Source organism: Lampetra fluviatilis, chromosome 4, assembly GCF_964198595.1.
Source record: "Lampetra fluviatilis chromosome 4, kcLamFluv1.1, whole genome shotgun sequence".
NCBI lineage: Eukaryota > Metazoa > Chordata > Hyperoartia > Petromyzontiformes > Petromyzontidae > Lampetra > Lampetra fluviatilis.
Genome location: NC_136278.1, coordinates 30,189,328 through 30,200,117, shown reverse-complemented (window position 1 = coordinate 30,200,117; position 10,790 = coordinate 30,189,328). Strand labels below are relative to the sequence as shown.

At 40.0% G+C, this 10,790-nt stretch overlaps 1 protein-coding gene across 2 annotated transcripts in view; it reads right to left on the bottom strand.

The window, feature by feature from the left end:
- LOC144931734 (serine/threonine-protein kinase Sgk3-like) overlaps window positions 1–10,790 on the bottom strand; it is a 31,150-nt gene continuing 20,360 nt past the window's right edge. For both annotated transcript variants that reach the window (XM_078855966.1, XM_078855967.1), the window contains exons 12-17: window positions 10,215–10,251; window positions 9,273–9,359; window positions 8,015–8,110; window positions 7,105–7,257; window positions 6,055–6,144; window positions 1–5,881 (exon numbers count right to left, since the gene is read on the bottom strand). In XM_078855966.1, coding sequence (XP_078712092.1) covers window positions 5,723–5,881; window positions 6,055–6,144; window positions 7,105–7,257; window positions 8,015–8,110; window positions 9,273–9,359; window positions 10,215–10,251 — 622 coding nt within the window. In that variant the 3' untranslated portion in view covers window positions 1–5,722. The remainder of the gene's footprint in view (window positions 5,882–6,054; window positions 6,145–7,104; window positions 7,258–8,014; window positions 8,111–9,272; window positions 9,360–10,214; window positions 10,252–10,790) is intronic.

Here is a 10,790-nt window from a genome sequence, read left to right as displayed (position 1 = left end):
TATACGTGTAATACAGCAACAACGTACAGTATTGAGTAAATGGCAGTATTTTAAACAAGCAGCCTTAAGATACAGAAAACGGTGTTACAACAGTTATGGTGTACTACTGGCATTTGAAAATGTTTTCCAAAACAATTTCAACGACCCACAATTGTAGGTAAATCTAAAGATGCAGTTCCGCAATTATTTGCTCGCGTTACTTATGGCAGGCAGACAGGCCGCCACGAGAAGAAGCTCCATCGAGCCCCTTGTAGGTAATATATTTTTCCTATTCGTGCACACTGGCCAGACGTTTTGGAAAGGGTTGGAATATTCTTACTCCATCACATGAGAGCTACCAATAGACTTAACTGTGGTTGTACCTATTTATATTGCTGGGTGGACAAGGGCAGTGAGATTTGAGAAAGTTTGCCGATTGTTTTGAGAGATCAAATAGAACTGCCGACTTCTGCATTGCAAGTCCAGTGTGGTTACCAATGCACCACACCAACATTTATTATAATTTGTAAGTAAAAGATAACTGTACTGGGTAATTACAGGAGAGGATGCAAAGGTGCATATTTGTGTAAGTTAATCTGAATGCAGAACCCATCAGGTCAAATGCAAGGCAACTTTCCATACACGTGCCTTTTTAACATTAACATATGGGCAAACAAAACTCTGTAAAAGTGAACTCAAGTACGTGCATACATTTCCTGTGGAAACGCAGAAGTGATTACATAAACATCCCATTTTCCTACATGGTTGAATTAAAATTTTAATTTGATTAACACTGTACAATACATGCGCAATCATATTTATATTTGGGGAAATGTATTTGGATGAGGCTCCCAGCAAAGCCGAACAGTCAGCTTCACATCTGTTGGGAGTTAAAGCCAACAATGCTGGCAATCCCCCACACCCTTCGAGCACTCACATAAATACATTATAGCCATGCTGGCACGGGATGGCTGGGCCAGAGAATTTGGCTTTCATATCAGGTTCAGCCAACACACCTGGCCAGTATCGTGTTTCACATCTCTCTTTGTAAACTGCGTCACTTTTTCTCATGAATGCCTTTTTTGGTTGAGATGTGTTTACTATTTCGATTTAAAGCTTTCGTGACTGCAGGGATTCATCTTCTTGGTTCTTTCGGTAAAGTCACGTAGAATGGAAATAATAAAATAATAAAAATAAAAGATAATAAAATAATTCTCATGAGACCATTCAGACGCTGTCTTCCCGACAGACCTGTTCTCCACCTGAGGACGGCTGCTTGCGTTGTGGCCGAAACGTGAGAATTGTTTTATTTTTATTATTTCCATTCTACGTGACTTTACCGAAAGAACCAAGAAGATGTGTTTACTATGTTTCACAACCACGTGGGTGATTACAAATGTGAACTTTTAACAAAGTTGTGATTAGTTTACTCTTAAGCATCACTTAGAACATTTGGATCAAGAGACTGACGACCAGAAAGGTGTGTACTCATCTGGATCACTGAATCAATGTCAAGTCCACGAGATGTCAATCTGTTTTTGTAAAGTAGCCACCCCCCCAAAAATGGCAATATTTCATTTCCTCGTCACATTTAATTACAAAACAATCAGTGGAATAACGTGGATATGTAAAAACTGCAAATTAAGCTTTAAAAATAACAGCTCTGGAGAAATCAACCTCGGCCTTTCTGGAAACCTGATGTGTGCCACTGGTTTACTTTGCTGTTTAGTGTGCACCAATTATGTATCAAAATACTACATTGATGCACTCAGCCACTGCTCAAATTGCTTACAAAATGTTATAAATTCAATGGGGACTTATAAAGTTTATAGAGTCACTATCTCTAAATACCGGATAGTGGACATGCATTAAAAAACACTACACAAAAAAACACATGCAGCAGCAGGTTAATTGAAAATGTTCAGCCTGTTTTGATGAAGACGCATTTAAAATGGTTACAAAACAAATTACCCTACCATCAGAAAAACCCTCAATACACAATCATCGCTTAAGGGAAGGTGCTGTAGTAAATCAATCTCTTGATTATTATAACGTGTTTCTAATCAGATGGGTTTTCATCTAAATATTCTGAAAGAGAATATCTGATAATGGTTCCTCATTCCTGCATGCCAGATTGATTTTATAAAACCCACTTAAATCAGAAAACAGGACCCTGCGGGGTGGGCTGGTAGGAACGAATAACTAAAGAATATAAACATAATGTATTATTACACTTGTTTAGCCAGGAAAGCCCCACTGAGTCTAAAGGTTTTTGTAGGGTCCTGCCAAGTGTTTGCAGTAGGGGGCGATGTTGCTACACCGAATCGGACGATACGAAGGGAGAGTGTGAGGCCTAGTTCTAGGCTTTAGGCCTAGCTGTAGGCGTTAGGCCGCTGTGAGTTAATTTGTAATTTAAATGTTTTAATTATTTATGTAAAAGCTTTAAATGTAAATGTTTCTATTTAAAAACATCAGGGAATGTAACATTGTAAAACATTAACTCCCTTTCACACACGCGGGGGTACGATACGAAGGGAGAGGTTGAGGCCTAGTTCTAGGCTTTAGGCCTAGCTGTAGGCTTTAGGCCGCCGTGAGTTAATTTTAAAATTAAATGTTTTTATTATTTATGTAAAAGCTTTAAATTTAAATGTTTCTATTTAAAAGTATCAGGGAATGTAACATTGTTAAACATTAACTCCCTTGCACACATGCGGGGGTACGATACGAAGGGAGAGTGATATGCGTAGTTCGAGGCTTTAGGCCTAGCTGTAGGCTTTAGGGCGCTGTGAGTAAAATTTGAAAAAGCTATCTCAGGGAATTATAAGGGAATGTTACACTTGTTTAGCCAGGAAAGCCTCATTAATTTAAATGTTTTAATTAAACGCTATCTGAGGGAATTATAAGGGAATGTTACACTTGTTTAGCCAGGAAAGCGTCACTGAGTCTAAAGGTTTTTGTAGGGTCATGCCAAGTGTTTGCAGTAGGGGGCGATGTTGCTACACGGTCGGACGGACGATATAATCTATTGTAGGCTGGTCCACTTCGTTCCTACCAGTATAATGTACTTGTAAACCACTGTTGCGTGTTCCTTTGGTACAGCTTTGTTTTAAAACAATGACAGGCACTATGCTAGGCCTGCTAGCATTTACTAACAAGCTTGTTAGAAAATGTCATCTTTGCACACACCGGTAAACATAAGCAGTTTGAGTATCAGAGATTTGTGTACAAAATGACTTTCTTCTGTTAGGAGAAAAGCAACGACTTGTATAGAGAAACACTCGGTTATAATGGACCCTTATTCCTGACCAGAATAGGGATGAACAAATCAGTTCCAAGCACTTCGCAAAGACGAACACAACAATGTACACAGAAAACAGCTGTGATACTTAAAAAAAGGATCCACCCACATTCTATTCAGAACACATTAAGTTGAGTTTTTCGATTAGTTTGTAATTTGAAAGGTAAAAACAAAGCGCTTAGTGGTTTTATACAATCATCCACTTTGATGGCACACCACCTTATCTGGGTGGGTTTGGGCAGCCTCACGTGCACAGTAGAATCACTTAACGGCAGCACAAACCACTGGTCACACAATCTCCATGCAGAGATTCACACGAAACATTTCACTGCAATGTCACGCCACCTTTTGTTAATGATCATAAACGTGGGGTAGTCTGTATGGCATGCATGGCACAGGAGGGATGGATTTCTAAAACATAATTCTGCTGGGGAAAAACAGCCAAGTGGTTAACACACTTAGCTTGCTACCTGGTGACCCTCAGTACTATTCCTGGCCACTGTCAACATTAGCGACCAAACCACACTGACCAGCGTAATGAGGTACAGTCAAATAACTCTCATGACCAATGACGAGTGAGGCCTTGATTCAGCAGATTCATGAAAGTCTGTAAATGAATCAAACACATCAATACTACAGGTATTTTGTAGTAACTCAAGAATATGGTTCACTCGTAGTCGAAAGGTTTTTTGTTTAACAGCTATTTTATCATGACTATAGTTTGTCACGAACAGGGTATAGAGCGTAAGGCACCGAATGTGTGAATTCAAGGAATTCAAGATCACAATGCGCACACGGTCAATTTTTCCACATTTGTGTAACTTACACAGCAAAAAAGATATTGAAATAGAGCTGAGTCTTTGAGTTTATTAAATGCTTGGTTTTAGTAAACATTCAGACAAAAACAGCTGTTTCCCCAAATAATGGGGCTCTCCCAGCTTGCAATATGTGTGAAAGGCACATTAATGCGTAATATTTTTCCACTTGTAGAACCGTACAATATTGTGGACTTAAGTATTCCGTTCCCATTTCAAACAGTATTTTGTTGAAACCATCTAAATGTGAAAAAATAACAAACTCTTACCATCAAAAGAACCATACAGAATTTAAAATAATCACACATATAGTATACATAAATGGATAAAAAAAGAATATTACTGTAATTCCACAAATCGCCCCTTTCAAAGCCTAAAATTATCATGCATTTATGATACAGTGATTGTCAGATATTCGCTCAAACGTTTGTGATTCCACCATAATTCTCTGGCATAATGAGCTTCAGCATTAAATATACATTAGTACGATACGACGAACTAAGACCATGAAAATATCAATAATCTCTCCCTGTTAATTGGAAAAGTGAAATTAATCAAAACATTTTGGCCACCATAAATCATAATATTTTGAAAAAAAAACATGAAGCATAGCAGGAATAATAAAAGATCGTCAACCAATAAAAACAATATTGAACGTACCCTACATTTATAAAAAAAAAAGCAACTATTACTGTTTTCTTTACATTCAATATAAATGCATATGTTTTAATTGTATGCCAATTGTGGTACAGAACGTAAGAAATTCTACAATGGAATAGATTGAGTCTCACCTTATTTGTGTAGCCTGTGCTATATATAATGCTTTTAAAAAATCAAACCCTCGAAAAGGAGGCATATTACATTCCAATCGTCAAAAATTGAAAATGCTTAAATTGCTGGTAAACCTTTCAAATATCTTACATATTAACGTCACGTGAAATTTAAACGTTTAACAGTATGTGGAATACGTTTGCAAAGCGAATCAAATACAACTTATATAGCATTATCTGCATGACCCAGACAAAAAAGTTGTTCAACATTCTACACATTACCAACCGAAATAGTTGAAACATGTGATCATTAATAAACTTTGACAAAGCACTGCTTTGCAAAAAAACCCGCCTCACAGGACTTCTGAGTGCACACTCTACCGCCCCCCCTCACATTGTGCATTTAGAAGACTTTGAGCTGTACAGGAGCACATTATACCTCAACCCCGCAAGTCAGACACGCTCAAGCTGAAGCACGCACGCACATCCTACGCATCTTCCTATGCATTTTTTATGAGCATTAGAAGCACTTTAATAACCCAGTACAGGGCCGTGATTATAAAGGGGCATATAACAATGAGCATTCAAGTGGGACGTTCCGTTAATTGGCAGTCTTAACCTCCTTTGCCTTTATCAACACAACATTTGAGATATAAACAAAAAATGCAACGGTGTGTGTCATGGTGTCATCTTCCTCAGTGCAGTGAGATTTTGGTGTAATACAAAAAATATTGACAAGTAAACAGGGAATATGTGACAGCCTTTTGTAACATCGCTGCTGAAACAGCGTCCATGTTCCAGGGGCCGGATCAGATCTTGGATATTTGCAAGGGGGCAGCTGGGGGGGGGGGGTGAGGGGGCTACAGGAAGGAGTTGGAGGGTGGCACGTACGAGAAGCCCAGGAAGGCATCGTCCGCCTCGATCACATTGACGCTCACGCGCACGGGCTGGCTGATGGAAGCCGTCACGCACTCCTCCGTGAACTCCGGGTCAAAGTGACGCAGGTCATCGGGCCCATCCTTTTCAAAACAGCAAACAGGGTCCACATCACAGTATGATTTTTTTTTTAACACAAGTATAATTATATTGAGTCCTAACTTAATAGTGTACAATGGTGCTAATGTGTTTTTAATTACAAATGACATGCAAATTATTTGTGCACTCTTTCAATTAGGAGTGAGGATAAATTTACCACTTTTGGGTTGAAGGGTGGCACCACTTTTTTTGCATCCAGTTTCAGCCAGTCGATGGAGATGAAAAAAACGTGCTGCTTAATATCCTTCTGCATGAAAAAAACAACGGTAAACACCAATGAACATGTTAAGTATTTTACAGTAAAATGTGATGCTATGTTCCTGTAAATAAAGCACAAACGGAGGAATGGTATCCCAAGCGCACACACCCTGACTGAATAATCGACATTAATAAAACCTGAACGGAAACCAATTGCACCGGCTTTAATGGCCATTACCTGGTACACGGGACAGCTTTAAAACATGCACAGTTGCGTTCTGCTTTACTCAATAAAAAGGGCACTTAACGAATCCTCTTGAACAAGGCTAGTTAATTTTGTTTACAAGTTTAGCATTTGAATAATCGCATGGAAAAACGTAGTTTTTATGGTTGACCAACCTTAACCGACACTGACCAGTATAGTCAATCAAGGACTATGACCAACATCCTATGGTGGTAAAATGGTGCAAGTGTTTTAAAAAATATTTTGCAAGTTAATCGCTTGTCACGCGACCAATCGCAGCGGGATGTGCCGTGCGGTTTGGATGGCTTCGCAGCGCACCGTGTTCAATCCTTAGTAAAATGATACTCTTTACGATTACCAATTCCATAACTTTGATAATCCATTCCGTAACCGACAACCGTTATGTTGAAAAACTGCACAACATTGGGGCAGTGACCTGGAGCGGTAGGACGTTCAAGCCGCACGACCACCCTGGTTAATCACTGGAGGTGAATTGACAGTGGACGCCAAAGATTCCGTGACATTACAAATAAAAACAGTAGAGGCCATGCGTGTCGCCGTAAGTCGAAATTTAAAAAAATAACTTGCAAATTAGCTAATTGGGTAAAACCACATAGCAAACATTGCCCGTGACTAAGCAACTTATGCAGATTATGCTCGACCGTGAAACACAGCCCCTTTGTGACAGGCAAATACCACGGTTTACCAAACGTACAAATGATTACATTTGATTTGCAGGTGTAGTGCACGTGGCGCACAACGTACAAAGTCATTGTGTGAGCCCAGGCGGTAACGCTTTTCCTTCTGGAGCAGCCCCTCCAGGATGTTGTGTGCGGCGGGGCTGCCGTGCCTCAGCAGCAGTGGCTTGTGCAGGATATCGTCGTACATCGTTGGCACGTCGCGGCAGTAAAACGGAGGCTGCGAGAATCGGGCCAATGCATGCGTACAGCAGCGAAGAAGCGTAATGCACTTGGCGTTGATCACGCGACGCTTGCTTCCCAACATGCGTTGGACCTCGTATGCATTTATTAGCAGTACGGAAGCTGACGGACAGCTGTCAGCACTAGGTCTACACCAAAATGCACACAAGCGCAAATACAAAGACCACCCATATAACTTAAACAGACTGTCAGGACAAGTGCTGTTAATTAGCACGTATTAAAGGAGGCAGTGTACAAGGGGGTATAGTGTGGCCAGTATCATGCCTGGCCACCTTTGTCTCCCTAGCACTGATGTTTACACACCACATCAGGTACACATTTAATGCCGAGTCGACCTAGGGGAAACCCAGGACTAGTTAAGACATCAATTGATAGATATCGCTCACAAGAAAATGAATGCCATGGCTCAACATCATACTTCACACAAGGGCACAAAAGCATCCACGTATTCACGCATAACCATGCATATACTTATCGACGCGTACACAAGCACATGCATGATTGAGTTCCGTTGGCCACACCCACGAACAATGAACGAAGTTTGTTATTACACCAATAAAATAGTACTTCAGGATAACGTCCGCTTGTCCATATATTTTTACATCGTATTTAAGAACTTTCATATCAAGGGGGTATAATTCACAGAATGTAATGCAATGTGCTGTGCATTTTTCTCCCACTTGGTTGAGGCATTAACACGTACAACATTCACAGGGCAACTGTCAAGGACTTACCAAGCCAAACAGCATCTCATAGAGGACGGACCCTAGGCACCACCAGTCGACGGTTCTGTCGTACGGCTCCTTGCGCAGTATTTCTGGGGCGAGATACTGCAGGGGAGAGAACAAGTCAATACACTGGAGCAAGGCCGTAGCCATAGAGTCAACATTGGGGGGGACCAAATCTTACAGAGGGTCTGGGGGTCCCACCCCCCAAACAAAAAATCTCAATTTGAAAACTCATTTCCTGCCTAAAATATAAAAAAATTCACTAATACATAGGATGGACTTTTTATGATTTTTTACAATAATGTCTAATAGTGTATTTTATTACATTGATGTTTTTATTTTTTTTACCTTTTCTTGTTTCATTGTATATAATGGCAGAGATTAGGGATTAATAAAGTACAACCATAACCACAATCATATAAACAGAAATCTATGCATTGTTATATGAAGACAAGTCCAGATATTGTGGCCAACGTTTAGAAAATTGTTGTTTTTATTTACATCGCATCGCAATTATTTTTAAAATATTTTCAGAGCCATATATTGGGGGGACATTTTGAGCATATTTGAGTATTGGGGCGGTTGTGTCCCCCCCAATATATATTATAATTACGGCCTTGCATTGGAGTCTATTGCTTCCTGAAGACGAAACAAAAAAAGTGCATCCCTGCAATTACTTGCTCATGCCACTGCAAGCAGAAGGGTCCTCCACTAAAGGGAGCTCTACAGAGCCCAAGTTGGGAGCTCTCGTGTTCTAGACATCTTCTATAGGGAATGTTTCCAGACGACTTGAACGTTGAACGAGGTGGGCGTGCCCACACTGTATCCCACTACACGTCACCTTCCCATTCACTTCTGTGAGGTGGACAAAGGTGGGGGGGGTGGGGGGATTGAGAAACCCGTCCAATGTTTTTGCTGCCGCGCTGGAAGATCAATTTCAACTGGCGATCTCTGGATTGCAAGTCCAGTGAGCTAACCATATTACACCAAGGCAGTATCTTTGACGTAGCACAAAAGAAAACCTGTTGATAGAGTTGCCAGTGCTGCACAGGTACAAATAACAATCTGTGGTAGTAGCTCTTCTTCAAAGCATCGATGGTCAAGCTATGCCGGAAACGACACCCCTTATACATTCTATCCTCCTTCGCGGGAAGTGTAAGTGACAAATGTGTTTGGTATTTATTAAAACTAAACATTGCGTGCCTAATAAATTGCAAATGGTAATCATGACATCCGTGCTCGTCTAAATGAACCACGCGGTTACCTCCGGAGTGCCGCAGAATGTGGTCGTAGTCTCCGTTGACTCCATGCCTTCTTTGCAAAGCCCAAAGTCTGTTAGTTTGATGTGTCCCTGGGGAGTATGGGAAATGGAAGGTACATAAATAACTTATAAACATTTTTTTAACGACCTTTTATTTTACCAGGCAAGGCCCACTGAGCTATATAGCTCTTTTTCAGAAGCGACCTGGCCACAAATGATAGCTCACAGGGAGGAACATGGAAACTCCAAATATACAGGCATAAGGGTCAGGATCGAACCCACGACCTCCTGTGTACCAGGCGAGGTAGTTAACACCTCGCCAATTAAAGGCCTCGTACAAATCATGGGAATCATAGCAGGGGCTTTATTAAAAGTTATTCATTTTTATGGTCATTTCTCTCTGTATGTGGCCAACACACTTTGAGAATGCGATTACAAATGTCGACCTAGTGAATTTTGTGGTTATAAAAAAAATTGGTTAATCACCCAATTAATGCACTCCAGCTAAGTACCTTGGTATGAGGTGAATTAATTAAATACATGGTTCCTAGCCTACAGTTTTAAGAAATATTTACGCAAAACGTTGTATCGTCCATAGTTAACGTAAACCAACCTAAAAACAAACTTAGAAAGTAGTATTTCACAATTTCCGAAATTTACAAATACCTACATGCTACGGAATCAAAAACACATAGGTTATTTTATCAAACTGGAATCAACTGTACCAATTTGACGGCCCTCTTAAATACAGTGGAAATTGTATATTGCAGAAACGCAATCAATATCTCCGCATAGAGTATAATAAATAAAACAATGTTCAGTCCATCAGCCTATTGGTTTTCTAGACCAATAATTCTCACAGCATTTGTTAAAGCAAGCAAACTCTGAACCGGCTGTATTGTAGCATGTTATTTAATGTGAATTTGATCATGTTCACCAACGTACCTCAGAATCCAGCAGAATGTTTTCAGGTTTCAGGTCCCTGGAATACAGAATAAATAAACAGCCTTAATAAATAATAATTTCTAACGTTTCAGAGGGCAATGCAATTTCACACGCGTGCACCACTACAGTGAATCCTTTAACTTGACATTCATAGGTACGCATGTCCAACGGGAAGAACGAGATGTAAAATTGAAAAATAATCTGCATGGGGATACTGATGATTTGTAACTTTGATCATTATCTGTGTATGATAGCTCAATGTTAATGTGAAATTTTATTGAGACCACGACTGTGTGTTATCTTAGTGTGGTCTGGGATTGTTGTTGTTTTTGTGCCTTGCCCAATCTTGATAAATTGGATTTATGTAATTAATTCATTTCTATTTAGTGACTTATTTACCATTTTTGTATATTTTGCACTCCTATCGTATTTCGTATTGTTTGCTGTGACAACTTGCTGAACAGCCCATACTGGACACCTGTGAAAGAGCTTCATAGCTCATCGGATTCCTCCTGCTGCAGTCTAAATAGCGATTCTGATAATACATCAGACATTCCCGAGGCTACTAAAGCTCAA